We start from the raw sequence: 19,359 nt of genomic DNA on the forward strand, positions 1-19,359 counted from the left end.
CAGGGTTCACAACACCGATAGAGGATCAAAATTCGCTCACAAGTGGTACCATCGGATTTCATGGAATCAATTCATAAACAGATAAAAACTTATGAAGTCCGGATAAATCTTGTGAACAAAATTAAAATCCATTTTTAATTTTGTTAACTTGATTGAAAAATCGAGTGGTTTATGTTTTTGACTCGATCCGGAAAGTTTGTGAACCCTGCTTTCATCTACTGTTGTATTGGTTAGAACACTGGTTCTAAGCTATCGATAAGTTTACTTTTATAAATATTCAATTTGTCCATACAATCGAGTGAATAATCTGTTGAATAGTATGTTCTAAACTGAGCCTAAATGTTCTCTTGCAAATTTTTATAAAACTCTCTTTTCTCAATTTTCCTGGGTATCAAACAAAATATTTCTCACGGATGTTTGCAAAAAAAAAAAGCCAAAATATTTTCAGCAGCATCTATAGAATTTCCTTCTGTAATTTTTTAATATAAAATTTGTGGTGGTTTAGGTGTCACACTCCTGGAGTTTTGCGTTTATGATGTAGTACGTTGGTAGGCTAGGTGTCCTTGTCCTTCCTGTTCCATCCCTTTTCCATTCTTTCTCTGCTCCGCTCCAAAAATTTCCATGTCCCATGAAGGCAGCAGCTATAGGGACAGGATAAGTTTGCCTTCAATTCCAACCAACTCCAGAAGAAATTAAAACATCGTATTAGTTCTTGAATTCTTCTAATTGCAACTTGGAGAGTACTTATTTGACTTGGTCACTCTTGACCTTGGCTTCCAATTTGCAAATTGTCCTCAGTTAAGCATGATCAAATTTGCATAAAATTGTGATTTATGTGTACCAATCATCTATGCCTCTATGCAGTCAACACTAATCCAAATCGATCTAGCTAGTGATTAATTAGCACTAATACTAACAAACTGAGAATCCAAAGATGATGATGATTATTATTAGACTTAATTACAATTTACAGTAACTCCATCTCATTACAGTTAGTAATTTGTTCCTCATGCCGTGTAGTAATTGTAGTACTAGGTACAAGCAGAGTAGGAGCAGTAATTATTCTCTCATTTTTTTTGAAGAAAAAAAAAGGAAGAAAATTAGCTAGCCGTACGGATTTTCAGAGCAAAGCCGCCGCCGCGAAGCTCCATGTACAGTTCGCCGGCGGCGAGCGATCGCCGCAGCTAGCTTTAGCTGGCTCGACGCCGTACGTCGACGGCGATGATCAGGAGAGGTAGGTGCCGCAGACGCAGGCGCCGGAGCTGCGGCCGCCGCAGCCGCAGCCCCTGCCACCGACGAACACCGGTCCGGAGGAGGAGCGCCGCCGCCGCCGCCGCTCCCCGCCGGGGGAGGCCGCGGCGAAGATGATCATGGACAGCACGGACAGGCAGAGGATGACGACGCAGAACACCACGTCGCCGCCGCCGACTCCGGCCACCACCACCGCCGCGCCGCCGTGGGGCTCGAACACCAAGCTCGCCATGGCCACCAAGCTCGCTTTTGCTCGCCGCCGATGAGCACCAAGACGACTTGAGACTTGAGAGTCGTCTCGCTCGCGCGCTTTTTATAGGCGATTTATTATTTTATTTCCTCTCGTAATAAATGCTCCAGTTTTATTTTCTATAAAAGAATTATACACATAGACCCCTCAACAATACTTTCTCCGTTTCAGGTTATAAAGACGGTTTCAAATTTGACTAAGTTTATAAAAAATATATTCAATTATTAATTAATGAAACTAATTTAGTATTATAAATATTAATATATTTGTCTATAAACTTAGCCAAACTTAGTTTGACTTTAATCAAAGTCAAAACATCTTATAACTAAGGGAGTATATTTTTGTGAAATGGTACTGAAATGCTTTTTTTTACGAAAGTTTGAGATTTGGTTGGAATACAGGGTCGGTTGTGTAAAATCTGTTGGTATTTGGTTTGTGAATATTTGTCATGTGGGGGCTGCCATGATGGACACCATCATCAGATTCCGTTTTGTTAGATGATAACGACGGCTTAATTGATTGATAACCTAATACTACAAAAAAAACTGGTACTACCACTCTACTCTAATTAGTGACACATTATTCGGTGCTAATACTAGAAAATTGCTACAGATAAGATACGTTTCCTTCACTGTCGGCATTATTAAAATAAATAAATAAAAGCACACGGATGTTGTTGATTGCATAAGTCATTGCCGTCCAATAATTAACTAAGTCTGTCCGTTTGAATGCAATGTTGTCACGCCGATATCGTCAACTAATAACGCTGTTCCCTTATGTAAAAGGCTATGTATGTGAGCTTTTCTTTTACTAGGTGAAACCCCGTATGCTACTGCGGAAGTTCAGTGTAATAACAATAAGTAAAAATAATGTGTAAGATAGCTAAACAATATAAACTTATATAAGCACTAAAATCAATTGATATGATATGGCTTAATTAGATAGGAGAGAAATAACATTAACCAAGTGAGATAAACTTATATAGGTACATAAGATATTAGAAAAAAATAATGAAGATATATATTGAAATATTTCGTGAATTATATGGGATGATGATTTAACATGCTTTCATTTTAAAAGCTCTAAAATGTAATAAATTTTAAATTATAGATAATATATCATGTTTGCATGATATTAAATATATGACTGTTAGTGGATGATGATGTGTCAACTTGTTAGTGGATGATGACGTGACATCTTTGTATGTTAAGGTTTAGCAGTTAGTGGGTTATAACTTTATAGTAAGATAGGATTTATAGAACTCTTGCAAATTTTGAAGTGGCATACTATAAGTAAATTTAGATTTCATGTAATTTGAATCTAATTAAATTTAATGGTTTAAACATTGTTTCTAAAGGTTCTTTTAAAGCACGGGATTAAAAAAATAGAGCATTAGGAAAAGCATAGTATTTCATCATGAATGCAAATGCAAAACACATTAAGAAAACACGAAAATCATATGAAATAGATAAATTGGGAGGAAATTTTTTAAGAGATTGAAGCTCTTGCTAATTTCCTCCAAAATCTCTATAGGATTTTTTTTATTCTATAGGAATTTCGAAGGAAAATTTGTAGAATTCAATCCTTTGTTTTTTTTCTATAGAATTGAAATCCTAAAACTCCTATATAACAAAAAAAAGCTTAAGAGTTTTCTAAAGAAAAATATTAGATACAGCGTGTAAAGAAAAAGAGTCTTGTACTGCTGCTGCTGCTAAGAATTTGTGGGAGAACTGCAAAGAAAATAGCCGCGGTTAATTAGACCCTCTTTGTTTAGGCTTAGATTTATTGGCCTAGATTTTTAAGTCAGCTTATTGGCTTATATGATTTATAAGCCAGTGGATTTAATGTCCTAAGTTTAGTGGTGGAGTCATACATCTATCTCATATAAGCCAAAAAAAACTTCTCCAACCTAGCTTTTGACTTAATAGTGTTAGAGTGGCTTATGACTTCAACCAAACCAAATAAAAAAACTGCTTGTTTGTTTTGTCTTAGACTTTTCGATTTATAAATTGGCTTATAAGACTAAAGGCCTTAGTATAGTCAAGAACGGACTTGACTTTGTGGTTAGGGTAGGATTAGTGGAAGCTTTTGTCAATATTGAGAGGCGCAGTGATTGGTTGACTGGATGAGAGTAGTAGTAGTTGACACTGACACTTTAGCGGTTGGGAGGGAGGCGAGTAAATAATTTACTCATCAGTGTGGTTGCCAGCCTACCAGCCGGCCGGCCGCCAGGACCAAAACCAGCGGACGTTTTCGAGGGGCGCAGCTCCGGGCTTTGGCTGCCTACCGTCTCGTGGATGGGCCTTAATTTGATTCGTTCCAAATTTGGAAGCCCAACTTAGATTTAATCCGGGATACGTGGGCCAGCATACGAAGTCTGCAGGAATAAGTTCACTTTAGGTTCCTTAATTTGTCACCGAGTCTAAAATTCATTCCAGCATGACAATACCAGATATGACACATTCCTTAACTTTCAAGACCAGTACAAGTGATATCCACGGTTTGGATGGTAGTTTTGAATGATGCCTACGTGATGTTGACTTGATACAAGTGGGACCCACATCTCCTCCTCCCCAATCCCCCCTGCTCAAGAACATGCCAATGCTCATGGTCTTCATGCCCTTGGGGCACTCGTGCAAGAAGAAGTCTAGCTGCCGATGTATGTGAAGGCCTCGCCCGCACCAAGATGAACTGCACCAGGAGAGAAAATACGGACAGCGTGATACCCGAGACGGCGACGCTGCTGCACGCTCAGTGAGCGTGGCAACGACCATGGTGAGGGTGGCAAGGAGGGTACGGGGAGATTAGGGAGGAGGAGATGCGGATCATACTTGTAATTTTCTTTATTTTTAACTGAATAATCACTTACATGTGGGTCCACGGTTTTCTCTGCTTTTAAGTGCTACGTCAACGCTACGTAGGCATCATGACATGCGAAACCACCATCCAAACCATATTGGGATCTTATTTGCATTGGTTTTAGAAGTTGATGAATGCATCATATCTAATATTGCGGTTCATAAATGAATTTTAGACTCGGTGACAAATTAAATAGCATAAAGTGAACTTATCCAAGTCTACTTGTAGCACGTGTGTTTTGTGGCTGAATTAAGGATTTATCCTCTTGGCTCACGCAATGACGACAATACATGTCAATAACAACTCAAGACCATGTTATTTTGTGGGGTTTGGAACCCTTTATCTTGGTATGCAAAACAAGAGGTGGATCAGTGTACAATTAATTAAGCATATTAACTAACAAAACTTGGAAAACAAAGTAATTTGATTTTTCAAAATATTTTTTCTATATAAACTTTTTTAAAAGCGAACCAATTAGCAGTTTAGACAAACACATGTGTGCAAAACTAAGAAAGTGGAAGTTTAAAAGGGGAGAAAATAACCCATAAAAATTCCTTCAATGAATTTAGTAAAGAGGAACAACTTGCTTTACAATATTTTTGGATTCTTTTTTCACTGACACATAAAAGGATTGCACATTATATTAGAAAGGGCAAATGTTCCTTTTCATATGGTTGTTTAAAAATTGAACTAGCTGAACATGCGACAGCTGAATCCGGTGGAATCAAACAAGCATCCACTGTATTTTGCATTTGAATTCCAACGAAATACAAACCCACAGCTAAATACAGGAGCAAACAGTAAATGTTTCACAAAACAGCTCGAGTTCTAACAAAAAAAAAACAAAATTCGCACCCCCAAACACGACCAACAAAACAAAACAGAGCATAAACAGAAAGCAAAACGAAAACCGGGTAAATAATTTCAGATTTATTCCCTCCAAAAAAAACCCAACCTAAGATGGGGTGGAATATATTCTAGCACAATGCCCGTGTTTATTTCACGCCAAAATTGAATGTTTGGTTGAAATTGGAACGATGTGATGGAAAAATTGAAAGTTTGTGTGTGTAGGAAAGTTTGATGTGATAAAAAAGTTGGAAGTTTGAAGAAAAATAAGGCCAATGTATCTGGATAGATGTAGTATGTTTTAGGTTAGAATTTTTTTTTAACGGAGGGAGTAGATTGGATAATGCGACTTTCTTTTTTTCTCAAACCAAGTAGGATTCTTTTCCACTTCTCCAAGCAAAACCAAGGAAGGAGGCAACCTGAGATTTGACACCCGTAGACTCTCCCCCGAGCCCAAGCAAGGCAAGTCCCCCACACCACTTCCCTTCCCTCTCTGCAGCCGAGGCGGCGGAGGAGAAGAGGAGCTCGATCGATCCCCCCCACCGGCGGCGGCGGGCGAGATGAAGGTCACCGTGATGACCGCCGACGAGCAGATTCTCACCGTCGACGTCGACCCCGACGAATCTGTAAGCCCCCCCGCGCCGCCCTCCCACTCGTCTCGATCTCTGTAACTGGGGGGCGTCAATCAAGACGGGTTCCTTTTTGGGACAAATTCGGTTCATCTAGTGGCGGAATTCGTTGGGAATTCGGGTGCGGAGCGGGCGCATTTGAGTTGAGAGGCGGTCAGCGATTCAGTTCTTGTGGTGTGTTGGATCGTCGGTTGGTGTACGGATTGGATGGATCTTTGACAGGCTTCGGTTGTTTGGTTTGGTTTAGAGCGTCAGTCCCTTCGTCTTCCTCGTGCTCTTGGTATAATATGGTTGTAGAGCTAGATTTTGTAGAATACCTTGGAACTGAATTGTGGTTTAGAATGGGAAAGATGCAGTTTTTGGCTAAATTGTGCGTGCTGTGTTCTTGCAGGTGGAGAATTTGAAGGCGCTTCTTGAGGTGGAGGTGAGCTGGGACTGTAATCTTGTGTGAGCTATGTGTTTAAGGCTCTGCAGCTACTGGGTTTGATCTCACTGTTCTCACATTGTTGGTTTTTTGGCTGCTTGTGGACAGACTAGTGTGCCTTTGCGGCAGCAGCAGCTTCACTTCAATGGCAGGGAGATACAGAACACGGATAAACTTAGCACCGTCGGAGTCCAGGATGGCGATCTTGTGATGATGGTGAAGGTTACCTCTAATGAAAGGTCTGCTTGCTGGCATTCCTCGTGCATAAAAAGTAAATTGATTTGCATGACATATACTTGTAAAGTTTTTTAATTGAGTTACTTAAGAGTTTTACATTCCGAATTGAATTACTTAAGAGTTTTACATCCTTCAGTTCAATTCTGGTCTTACTGGCAGTTACCTCCTTTGTAGTTGTCCAGTATTACTTTTTGCGCAATAAAGGATTTTTAGTTTGTTAAAACTGATGCTATGAATCGCGATGCCACTAAGGTTTCTTTTCTCCAATTTAATTTGTCTGGGTTGAAAATTTCAGGCCATCTCAGGATATTATAAGATTAAACCCTGATGGATCTGCTGTTGATCCTCAAGCTTTCCGACAACATATTCGAGGTGATTCACAACTTATGGGACAACTCCTTCAGGTAAATTTTACTGGTAGCTTCATTACTTTGTGGCTGGACAGTTTATATACTTTAATGTGCTTAGATATCACTTGGGGCAAATATTTTCTTTTCTTATATCGGAAAACGGATATTTATTTGCAGAATGACCCGGCATTAGCACAAGCTATTCTTGGTGATGACATCAATGAGTTGCAAAATACCTTGCGGTCACGCCATCAACAAAGACTAGAACTAAAGCGCAAGCAGGAAGAAGAGCTTGTGAGTATCTACCACGAGATAGCATTACTTTTAAAGGGAGAATATTAAGGGGGCCCTTATATGTTACCATGTCTTTGGGAACTAAAGCTGAGATTGTGTGGTTTGTTCCTGCATGTTACTCACAGCACAGTTAAAGATTTTCTATTCTGCAGTCTTTTTATCTAAAAAATGATTTAGCCTTTCCTTGCATTTATATAAGTATATATCTCTATGATGTTTCGTGTGCATTGTATTTTCCAAAATTGCACTTTTGACTTATCTTACATATACTTCACCACTTCGAGGCTTGGTAGTTCATGATTTGTTGGTTGTGTTGTGTTACTGTCTTATTGATTAACGTTAGAAAATTCACTAATAAATGTGTGTTTTGCAGGCTCTAATGTATGCTGATCCTTTTGATGTTGAAGCTCAGAAGAAAATTGAAGCTGCAATTCGGCAGGTAAGCATATTTTTTTCTGAAACCTGTTGACCGCTAGGTGATGATTCCTTTCGCATATCAGTGGACAAGTGTGAGATATCATGAACATCATTACAATAGTGACTAGTGTTAAGGAGACATAAAGATTCTTTATTACAAAGTTAAGAATAAACAAGATAACTTAAATATAAATTTTTCTGGCTACCATGCTTGGATATAATGAATTGTTCGTCACAGCATTCTGTTTTTCTACAGTTAAAAAAGTACCTTTTCTGATTTCACTATGATTCATACTTTCTTCTCTACTCACCTGTTAGAATTTATCCAGTTAGATGTCTGATTATGATACTTTAATTTACTTGTCGCATTACAGAAAGGTATTGATGAAAACTGGGAGGCTGCCTTGGAGCACAACCCTGAAGCATTTGCTCGAGTGGTATGTTTTACCTTAGTTTTCTCCTGTTTTACGTTCTATGCTTTGTGATACTTGCTAACCAATTAGTATTCTGAGATATCAGGTTATGCTGTATGTGGACATGGAAGTCAATGGTGTACCTTTGAAGGTATTACTCTTTCACATTTATCCTATATAACCAACATACTGAGAATTAATGCATTCTGGTGAAATTTAAATATTTGAGAACTAATGTAGGCTTTTGCTGCTCTTTTTTTGGGTGCAATGTTTTAATTCTTCTCACTGATTGTAAGGATATGTTTAATGTTCCATTGTTTTTTTTTTTCATCTTCAGGCCTTTGTTGACAGTGGAGCACAATCAACTATCATATCAAAAAGCTGTGCCGAACGTTGCGGGTACACTTGCAATTTAAGATATTGGTTGATTGGAATTATTTAAACTTTTATAGTTTGTATAGTAATTCTGCATGGGAAGACATAAATATTGAATAGCTTACTTTAACATTTTTCTCTGAGACGGGAGAAACTAAATCAGTTTCTCTTGATACTCAACTGAAATGTACACCATTGCATATTTACATATTGTGTATACATCTGACAAAGAAATATCATATGCAGGTTGCTTAGGCTGCTTGATCAGCGATATAGAGGTGTTGCTATTGGCGTTGGTCAATCAGAGATTCTTGGTAGAATACATGTAGCCCCAATAAAGGTATGTTTGATTGATTCATGTACCCATGCCACTGATATTACAGTGTGAGAGAATATATTATTTATATGATACAAAATTCATCACCTGGGTAGAAAACATGAAATTCCAGGTCCCATAGAAACCATGTGACAAGTCCTAGTATAACCCAAGTCTTTGGTGTTCCTTTAGAACCTAGCGATTTCAGTTATTCTCATACCTCTACAAACTTCAATGGTTTTGCAATTTGTGAATCGTGATATGTAATTCCGTACTAATTATTTAGCAGAAGTAGTTTGTAATGTAAATACTGACAGCTTGATTTGGACAGATTGGCCATGTCTTCTATCCTTGTTCATTCACAGTATTGGATGCTCCCAATATGGAATTTCTTTTTGGGCTTGATATGCTGCGGAAACATCAGGTAATCGTGTGACTAAGATCTGGTACATGCTGTTGCATCTAAATCTGATAGTCTGATTACACTTCTTACTGATTCTTTTGTTATCTCACACAGTGCATAATTGACTTAAAAGACAATGTTCTTAGAGTAGGAGGTGGTGAGGTTTCAGTGCCCTTCTTACAAGGTAAGTAATTTTGTATCAACAATGCATTCCATTTTTATAAATGTACTTTTCATGAAGGTTTACTGAAATAAAGCTACCAAAGAAGTTAATTTTTATAGTTCCCTCCTCCTAGACTTTCATCTGGTTATATACTTATGCAGTTTTATAAATTTAGTTCTTCAACCACTCTGCTATTCTATCTTCAGAGAAAGACATCCCTTCACATATACGTGATGAAGAGAAACTATCGAAGCTAGCATCTCTCAGCCAAGGAGCTGCTGGAGTAAGCTAAATTCGCTTTTGCTTTTTTTCCTTGAATTGTGATTTGTAACATCAAAATATCCTTATTTACTCCATCTTATCCAGGAATCGTCAACGGCACGGGAGAAGACTCCTGATGCGCCACCACGAGCTCCTACTACAGGTTAGTTTGCTTTTGCTCTGGTAGGTCTAGGACTGCGTAATCTATGCCATCTGATAACTTCGAGCTAATGAGAAACCTCCATCTTTTCATTTTCTTTCCAGGTGCTCCAGCTGTGAATCCTCCGCAACCACAGGTAGTCGAGATCTCTTTTATTTTTGTTAAACTTTTGTGCATCAAATTGATTCTGACTGTCTATAAAAACATCTACCAGGGAGGAGGAGATTTCGAAGCAAAAGTCACGAAACTGGTGGAACTTGGATTCGACCGGGCATCCGTAATCCAAGCTCTCAAGTTGTTCAACGGGAATGAGGAGCAGGCTGCTGCTTTCTTGTTTGGTGGTTAGAGTCTTGTGATGATGATTTGAGAGAGTTCTTTCTATTGCTCACGACCCTTTCAAGGGCTGAACATTTTATACACAGTGATGGAGGGAGATATCAGTATATCACCTCTTGGGCCTTTGTGAAACTAGAACTTCTGTTTGGCCAATACAGGCTTTTGGTTTAGAGATGATGGTTCATATTTCTCCTTCCATAGAAAACCCATTTTCTTGCCTTCAGTACCTGATACAAAGATCATGTGCATTTCGATCTCATTTGTTTGCCAATGATGTGAATTATTGGTCTCATATATATGGTCCTCACAGGTGAACTGCAATCAATGTACTGTCGATTGTCGAGTTTTTCTGTTACAATGTGTTGTCGATTGTCAAGCCTTTCATCATGTTGTACTCATTTACATCTCATTTCTCAAATATCAATCAAATGGTTATAAAAGATCATGCAAAAAATAAATGTCAAACGTTGATCTACACAAAGAAAGACAACAAACAAATGCGATTCTTTATACTCCATCCGTTTCTAAATATTTGACACCGTTGACTTTTTAGCACATGTTTGACTATTTGTCTTATTCAAAAACTTTTGTGAAATATGTAGAACTATAGGGGCTGTCTATACATCTTGTGACAGAAAATGTCACCCCATATCATTCGAATTTTGGACCATTGGATATGCTTCAAGATTCGTGCAGACCGTTTTAACCTAACTCCTCTCCTCCTCCCCACCGATTCAGATCGCACGCCGCCACCACCCCGTCCTCGCGCGATTCCCTCCACCACCGCTCGCCTCGCCGGCTAGCTGGAAGGGGTCAACGGCGCCGGCGAGGCCCTCTCCCCTTCCCCCACCCCCTCCCCCTCCCCTCCTCTCCTCGAGGTGGCGACGGCGAGGTGCCCCCGCCTCACCGTCTTCCCCGTCTCCGGCGGCTCCCCGCTGTCGGATCCACCAGCACCGGCCGCCTCCTCCTAATCTCACACTTGCTTTGCCCCCGCCGCCAACGCCGGCCCACCGCCCTCCATCCCCGCGGCTTCGGCGGCGCCACCGCCGCCTCGCCGCCCGCCGGAGTCCGCCGCCCGCCGCCGGTCCTCCGCCGCCCACGGCCATCCCTCTAAGCGCCGAGGAAACCCCCCCTCTTCCCCCTCCCCCAACCCCCCTCGGCCCTCCTACCCTCACCCCAACCCCAAACCCTAACCCGTCGGAGTTGGGGTGTCGCCGGCGCCGGAGAAGAAGGGGAACCCGCCGAAGTTAGAAGAGAGAAGCCGACACACGAATCTTGGCATGGATCCAGTGGTCCAAAATATGTAAGATTTCTTCCCCAAATTTCATTCGAATGACATATAGCAATCCCGAAAACTATATGTATACATAAAAATATATTTAACAATGAATCAAATGGTAGGAAAATAATTAATAGTTACTTAAATTTTCTGAATAAGACGAACAATCAAATATATTTAAAAAGTCAACAACGTCAAATATTTAGAAGCAGACGGAGTAGTTAAATTTGTATATTTTTTCTATGATATGAGATGTATAGATTGGATTTAAATTCTAGTGTTGCATGCTTGTGGAGTAACATATAACATTGTACTGTAACGTGTATTATTATTGATTTTCTTTTCTTTTTTCAGAATTTTCCATGACTTTCCGAGCAAATGCACATGAAACATTTAGATTTTCTGAAGCTAAAGAATTCAAACAAACGTTTAATTATGTCTGCTTCTTTACACACCACCACCCCTCCTAAACCTAATTAAATCGATTAATAATTAATCAACCAATACCCTATATATAATTAATAATTATTAATCACGATCATGCCATCGTCGGCGTCGTCGTCTTCACCACGAGAGGCGACCTGACGAACTGCTTGCCGTTGGTCCAGACGAGCGCGCCGAAGGAGTAATCCATGGCGAGCGACGCGTTCGTCACCTCGAACCTCACCTGGAACGTCTTCTTCTCCCCCTTGAGCAAGAACGGCAGCGTGTCCGGGCTCACCGTGACGCGCACGCCGGCCGGCGAGGTCACGTACGCCTTGTAGACCCCCGGCTTGCCGACGTTCTTCACCGTGCGCCGGACGGTGGCCGACGAGGTGAGGTTGACGACGGTGATGGACGGGTAGTTGAGGTCCTGCACCTTGGGCGGCGAGGCCGGGCACCGGAACGGCGCCGCGCCGCCGCCGCCGGCGAACATGGCCATGACGGTGGCGTTGTAGCTGAGGGAGCAGAGGAAGTTGAGGTAGTCGACGGCGGCGAGGTCGTAGACGAGGCCCGGGTTCATGGCGCGGGCCGGGGAGACGTGGCCGGCGCCGAAGCCGAACGGGTTGGCGGCGGCGAAGGAGGAGTTGAGGATGGCGTGCCGCTCGTTGTCCACCTCGACGGCGGTGGTCATGAGCGCGGAGCGGATCGCCGCGGGGCTCCAGTCGGGGCGCAGCGTGCGGAGCAGGCCGACGACGCCGGCGACGTGCGGGCACGACATGGACGTCCCGGACTCGGAGTTGAAGGCGACGCGGCGCTTGTCGAAGGCGAGGTCCGTCGGCGCGCTGGCTCGCGTCCACGCCGCCACCACGCTCACCCCGGGCGCCGTGATGTCCGGCTTCAGGATCCCCGGCGTCACCGTGTTCGGCCCCTGCGACGAGAACGCCGCCATGAAAGGCGCCGGCTTCGTCCCCAGCCTCGTCTCCGGCCTCGTTATCGTCCCCGCCGGACTCCTAAAACACAACCCACACATCAGCGACGCCGGCGAGCAAATCGATCAACGGCGAGCACAATGTTTTCGGCTGCTTGATTACTTGGTGTTCTTGAGGTAGGAGAAGAGGATCTGGCCGTCGCTGAACTTGATGTGGGTGGCGGGGAGGACATGGGCGTCAGCGATGATCTCGTTGCCGGTGGTGACGTCGTTGGCGAGCACCATCCCGGCGCCGCCGGCTTCCAGCACCGCCTCGCCCTTCTCCACCCTCGGGTTCACTCCTCTCAAGCACACCACGATCTTCCCCTTCACCTTCTCCGGATCAAGCGATCCCAGGAAACAAAGCTGCCTGCATCTCATTAATCACACCACTAATCACACACTAATCACAATTAATAATCACTAATGTTAAATATAAAATGAGTTTTCCGCCTTTTTCTCATCAGCTTACTCCCTCCGTATTATATTATAACGTTTTGACTTTTTGAGTAGTCAAACTATTTTAGTTTGATAGTTTATAGAAAATTATAATAATATTTTCAGCATAAAACAAATATATTATCAAAATATATTCGTTATATTTAACGACACTAACTCGATGTTGTAAATGCTATTAATTTTTTCTATAAAAAGATCAAACTTAAAAAGTTTAACAAGAAAAAAAGTTAAAATGATTTATAGTATGAAACGGGTGAGTTGATATCAGAGTAGCTCTCGAGTTTGAATTCAAATTAAATAAAGATTGCATGTTGACTTACGATTCGTTTTGAGTCCGGTTGGGAGAGGCAGCTAGGGAGGAGTCGATCATGGGGAAGGAGCTCGACGCCGGCGAGAGGGCGGAGGCGGAGAGGCTCTGGCCCTTGAGCTTGGTGTCGTTGAAGACGACGTAGGCAGGGAACTCGCGGTCCATGGTGCTCGCGGCGGCGGTGAAGAGCCACGGCGCGACGTTGGAGACGGTGCCGGGGGCGGGGCCCGAGTTGCCGGCGGAGCAGACAACGGCGATGCCGTGGCGGACGGCGTGGAAGGAGCCGATGGCGAGGCCGTCGGCGAAGTAGTCGCCCGCGTCGCCGCCGAGGGAGACGGAGAGGACGTGGACGCCGTCGTGGATGGCGGCGTCGAACGCGGCGAGGATGTCGGCGTCGAAGCACTCGCTGCCGTTGACGGGGGTGTAGCAGACGCGGTACGCAGCCACGCGCGCCATCGGCGAGCCGCCGCTCGCCGTGCCGTTGCCGTAGCCGAAGACGCTGGCGCCGGCCACCGGCGCGCCGCCCGCCGTGGAGAGCGTGTGCGTGCCGTGGCCGTCGGTGTCGCGCGGCGTGTCGAAGAGGGAGGTGTTGAGGTTGCCCACCGCCGACGCGTACCCCTTGTTGAAGAAGCGCGCACCGATCAGCTTCCTGCAATTCAAATTTATATCTATTTATTTTTGTTTATTTCAAATAAAAATCATTTTATTTGTGCATGATAATGTTTAGAAAAAGGGTTTATTCAGTCTCTATTCTACGAAATTATACATTCAAAATTATAAATAATTGGAAGTGTTCAACTTGTTTCAGCTTCCTGCAATTCAAATTTATATTTATTTGTTTATTTTTTTCAAATAAAATCATTTCTAAGGTCCTGTTTGTTTCAGCTTAAGATTATTTTAATCTAGATTATTAAATCAGATTACTCTAAGCTAGATTATAATAAGTTGACATAGAATAAGCTGCGAGCTGTTTGTTTCTCTAGATTATTGGAGGCATCTGTTGGTATTTAGCCACCCAATAATCTAAAAAAAGCTTCTCCACAGGAGATTATTAGATTATAGTAATCTGTCTTATAGATTATAATAATCTATTATAGTAATCTACTTGTTTGTTTCAGCTTACTCCTAATAATCCAGATTATAATAATCTTAAGCTGAATCAAACAGGGCCTAAGTGTTTATGATGTTTATAAAGAAGGGTTTATTCAGTGTTTGTTCTACAAAATTATACATGCAAAATTATAAATAATTGGAAGTGTTCAACTTGTTTCAGCTTCCTGCAACTGGATTTCTCCCCCCACAAAAATCATTTTTATTTGTTCATGATAATGTTTACAGAAAGGGTTCACTGTCTATTACAAAATTATAAACTCAAAACTATAAATTGGAAATATTCAACTGGTTAAAAAAAGAGAGAGATTCAAAAGCGTAAAGAGCTTTATTTTCAGAGAAAAGCCATCCCTGAGGGGTCTGTCTATGAATATGTTTGTAGATGCATAGACTCTTCTGTTAAACAATAAAGACTAAAAGAGTATAAACTTAAGATCAGGAATCAGGACACGACATTGATAAAATGCAAATATATTGTGCATTTCCTTCCCCAAAGTTGCCAAACACACAGTAAACGAAAATGACATTATTTCTGAAGGGGAAAAAAAAAGAAAAAAGTGCACTGAATCTCCGATCTTCACCGAGATAATTCAGATGTCTTCCTTTCGTAGTGTAACTTTGCCATCTCTAAAATAGGTCTAGATTAAAGAAAATTCTACAAGCAGCAACATATTGTTTGTTTCTTTGAAAAGAATGTTTATAATGTTATGATAAAAGAGAAAAATCTTTAATTCTATGTTTTTTATACACTATACGTTCCACATATTTTCAAAAATGTCACTATAAATCTAAAGTGCCTTTTTTTATTCGGTTGCTTGAAAAGTATCTTCCGTACCATGGATGGATGATACTGAATGTTTTGTCTCTCTCAGAATACCCATAACATTCTGGTTATCTTCACATCAATCAGTACAGTACTTCCCTTTTTGTCATTGCCAAGGAATAAACTTTTATTAAGACCAACACTAAAAGGCTAATAACATTAAGTAATCCTGTTTGTTCGGCTTCCTTAAAAAGCCGTATCATTTGAAATATAATGGTGTCAGTTTTTTTTTCAGAGATTACCAAATCAGACCAGAGTATTCAGATATTCAGATGAAGCTTCTCCAAGTTCTTGTTTTTATTTTCCTGACTGAATTTTTATCCTAAAACTGCGGTTGAGACACACCATCACTTGGTGTCATGTCACTTTGCACACCATGCCTGAATGTCTATCTATCATTGCAGGTTGATCAGAGGGGCATCAGCTGGTGGTGGTCTCACAGGCATGCATATTGTGGTGGTCTCAACTCTAAAATTGGTAGTGCTTCACACTACAAAGGAGAAAAAAGTATCTCAACTTTCAGAAAGAAAAGTGCTGAGATGCTCATGCTCCCCTATTCTAGATCTGAACAACACTGCAAAATCTTTCTCCAAGAGAAGTAATTGCCCCATCTGAATATGCACGCTTGTGACATGGAATGCAACTTAGACAAAGTACAAGTTCAGGTTCAGGATAACAATCCAATGCAAGAACTATATCAATGTATATGCATAAAATATGTATGAGAATGAATTGGATTAGTTCAGGTTCAGTCTGTTAATTACCTGTTGCAAGAGAATGCATCATCTTGGCCTTTCTGGCATTCTCCTCTCCACCACGATGGAATAGGCCCCAATCCATCATCCCTGAAGCTCTCTGATTCTGGCCACACACCTTCACATCCAACACAGCCACACAGAGAGACAAAACAATTCATGCCAAATTCCACGAAACAGTACTGATCAAGCTACAATCAGACATGGAAAAAAGAACAGTCAAGGACAGTGATCACTGACATCAGTGTCATGATCAATTGCCTGCTTAAACAGGCAACTACCAAGCCATTGTCTGCATCTAAAATTCTGCTGTTGTGTTTACCAGCAAGGAGCATGGAGGACAAAATGGCAAAGGAAGGAATAAAATTGTAGTGTGGTTGCACAGATAGGCTGCCACTATCAATCACAGTGGCCAAGAAAATCCAAATCATTGAATAGTCCTGCTCATCCTGTTTTAACTTCCAGCTAGATTGGTTGATTTGTTAATTGTTGCAAGTCAAAAACACTGTACCTTCCTTGTTTCTTAATCAGATGGTGTGATGGATGAATGAATGAATGGATCATGTGCTTTCATCTTCTTTCTTAATCATGTGGAGCATCACAGCATGTGCTTCTTGGGTTAGAAGACAGAAAATAAATTTTCATAAAAAAGAGTTTAGGTGCTCAACCATGAATAGTTTAGTTAAGATGGTAATCATTGTCGAAGTATCTCGGACAGGGGTCTTATGGAATGATCTGACAGCATAGCACCAGTTTTTATTTGTCCACTAGCTAGAATATATTATTATCAGTACATAAAATTCTAGGTACGTTGATTTGGGTAAAATTTGGGTATATCTGAATTTTGTTTGCAATCATGTGACTATTACCATAATGATTCCGGCCATTTAATTTTCCAATTTTGACAGTATTTCAAATAACAATGAAATTCCTACTATAGATTGTTTTCTATTGAAAAGAGTCACATATCCAGAAACCAGAGGTACAAACACACTAATTTCTTATAGACTAGGAATTTTAACCGCTCAGTAATAATCTACCGGTGCGTCGAAATTCATGATATGAAAGGGCATTTTTGTCGGAATTTGCACCTAACTGTATCTATTTAGTCATCACTTTACCTTTTAGAGAAAATAGTACTATTTTACAAGGTTACAAACAAAAACGTAATCCATCGCAAACCAGGTCAATTATTATCTTGATACCTTCCATGTCACATCTAGAAAAGGAGATAAAAGTTTTTTGAATGGATCACAAGTAGTTGTAGTACCCTCCTAATGCCGTAATGCCGCTAAATAAAATTAAAAATTGCACCCCGATTGATCAAGTCAACCGAGCAATTATCTCACATGAAAAGATTTCGCGCCTAATTATCGAGTTAATTGATTCTTGTTACCCCTCCATCCCAAAAAACTCAATATATTATTGGATTTGATATTTTATAGTAAAACAAATTTGGACGGAAGTATGTCCAGATTCGTTGTACTAGAAAACGTCATATCTAATACTAGATTAGGTTTTTTTTGAGACAGAGAGAGTACTAGCAGAGAGAATCTTATCGTGTCCGGCCACTGCTCCGACAACGGCGGCTGCGCCGCCACCGACATCGCCGCCATTGACAAGGAAGCTAGAGAGATATGGAGGTGGAGAGGGTATTATAGTATTACCGGTGTCGAGGTTGCCGATGATGGTGTCCTCGCCGAACCTGGCCTTCTTCCAGGCGGCGCCGGTGGGGGCGCCGCCGACGCCGGCGAGGCCGAGGAATTGCCACGAACGCGTCGTGTGCAGCTTGTGGCCTCTGTTCGGGAACACCGACACGACGCCCGGCTTCTCTGCACGCCGTCGCCGTCGCCATCGTCGACGTCGAAGAAGAGTAAAAGAAGAATTAGTCTCTCTCTCACTAGCGAACAAGCGGTCGTCGTCGTCGGCGACGGCGGCGAAGGTGGAGTAACTCACCGGCGATCTTGGCGGCGGCGGCGGCGTCGAGGTTGGCCGCGAAGCCGTTGATGTGGCGCGTGTACGAGTAGAAGATGGCCTCCCGCGCCTTCTCCTTGCTGCATTTCCCGAAATCTCGCGGTCAAAACTCAAAAACCCAAGAAACAATCTCATCGACGTCGTTAATCCGATCGGCGGCCGGCGGCCGGCGGCGGCGGCTTACTCTCCGAGGACGCCGGCGAGGAGCTCGCAGTGCGAATCCTCCGCCTGCCGCGCGAGCGCCTCGACGTCGACGTCAGCGGCGGCGGCGGCGCCCAGCCGCTCGCCATGGGCGTGCTCTCCAAGATACACGACGTACGACTGCTTCTCCCCGCCGCCCGCAGCAGCGGCGCCGACGAGCAGAGACGGCAGCGAGCAGACGAGCAGAGACGGCAGCGAGCAGACGAGCAAGACAACAATGGCGGCGGCGGCCATGGCGGCGAGAGGGATTGAGGTGGAGAGGATGGGAGAGTACACTGTCGAACACCTCCCCCGAGCTCGCGAATTTATAGAGAAGGTCGTTACAAAGAACAGCCTCTTGTGCCTCCTGTAAAATCGTAAATTTTCCTCGTAAATCGCGCGGATTTCCGTTTGAGATTTGTTGCAAAGATTGCTCGAATTAGTTAGGGAAAGGTTTTAAATCGGTTTAAACTGGGGATAAATATGAATTCTTTTTTCCAATCACGGTTTCATTTATTTATGTCATTATAATAAAGAGAAAAAAAAATGCTTCTAGAGAAATACAATTCTTTGCTAAAGAAAAGAAGAAGAGAATACAGTTGCTTTCATCTCATGACCTTGGTGTGTTCTTCAAAGATCGTGCAATTCAGTCGCCAATGATGTTGTAAATACCTTGTTTGTTTGTCCCATGGTTTAAGACTACACTATTTGATACTGTCATCTTTAAAGTGTCTTTTTACCACACAATTTACTATCAAATATAAAAATTTTAATTTAATAATAACGTTATGAAAGGATAAGTTACAACTTACAATGTCATTTGCAAATATACAAATTACATATTTCATACAATGTTTTTAGTTAAAATAGTACGGCAATTAACATGCGCAGAAGAATACATATCACCTTTTTTTAAGTGGGGAGGGAAGAATAACTACTCCCTCCGTTTCATGATGTTTTGACTTTAGCTAAAGTCAAATTTCTTCAAGTTTGGCTAAGTTTGTAGAAAAAAACATTTTCAACTCAAGACAGATTTATTATGAAAATATATTCAACAATTTATTTAATGAAACTAATTTGGTATTATAAATATTACTA

The 19,359-nt window shown here is 41.8% G+C and overlaps 3 protein-coding genes across 3 annotated transcripts; 1 reads left to right on the plus strand and 2 right to left on the minus strand.

Moving 5' to 3' along the window:
- Positions 1-921: 921 nt before the first annotated feature.
- LOC4328631 (uncharacterized) lies at positions 922-1,539 on the minus strand. Its single transcript, XM_015768314.3, has one exon. The coding sequence runs from the start codon at positions 1,481-1,483 to the stop codon at positions 1,226-1,228; it is 258 nt and encodes an 85-aa protein (XP_015623800.1). The 5' UTR covers positions 1,484-1,539; the 3' UTR covers positions 922-1,225.
- Positions 1,540-5,634: 4,095 nt separating this feature from the next.
- LOC4328632 (protein DNA-DAMAGE INDUCIBLE 1) lies at positions 5,635-10,276 on the plus strand. The gene is made up of 16 exons (XM_015772171.3): positions 5,635-5,832; positions 6,227-6,259; positions 6,368-6,498; positions 6,792-6,900; positions 7,024-7,140; positions 7,514-7,579; positions 7,932-7,994; positions 8,077-8,121; positions 8,308-8,369; positions 8,592-8,685; positions 8,993-9,085; positions 9,179-9,248; positions 9,434-9,510; positions 9,594-9,651; positions 9,753-9,784; positions 9,863-10,276. The coding sequence occupies exons 1-16, from the start codon at positions 5,767-5,769 to the stop codon at positions 9,992-9,994; spliced, it is 1,248 nt and encodes a 415-aa protein (XP_015627657.1). The 5' UTR covers positions 5,635-5,766; the 3' UTR covers positions 9,995-10,276.
- Positions 10,277-11,571: 1,295 nt separating this feature from the next.
- LOC4328633 (subtilisin-like protease SBT5.3) lies at positions 11,572-18,585 on the minus strand. The gene is made up of 7 exons (XM_015767785.3): positions 18,266-18,585; positions 18,064-18,161; positions 17,775-17,939; positions 16,117-16,225; positions 13,433-14,068; positions 12,778-13,023; positions 11,572-12,696 (listed from the first exon to the last, which is right to left on the minus strand). The coding sequence occupies exons 1-7, from the start codon at positions 18,514-18,516 to the stop codon at positions 11,802-11,804; spliced, it is 2,400 nt and encodes a 799-aa protein (XP_015623271.1). The 5' UTR covers positions 18,517-18,585; the 3' UTR covers positions 11,572-11,801.
- Positions 18,586-19,359: the final 774 nt, after the last annotated feature.

The sequence above is a fragment of the Oryza sativa genome, chromosome 2 (assembly GCF_034140825.1).
Source record: "Oryza sativa Japonica Group chromosome 2, ASM3414082v1".
NCBI classification, from domain to species: domain Eukaryota; kingdom Viridiplantae; phylum Streptophyta; class Magnoliopsida; order Poales; family Poaceae; genus Oryza; species Oryza sativa.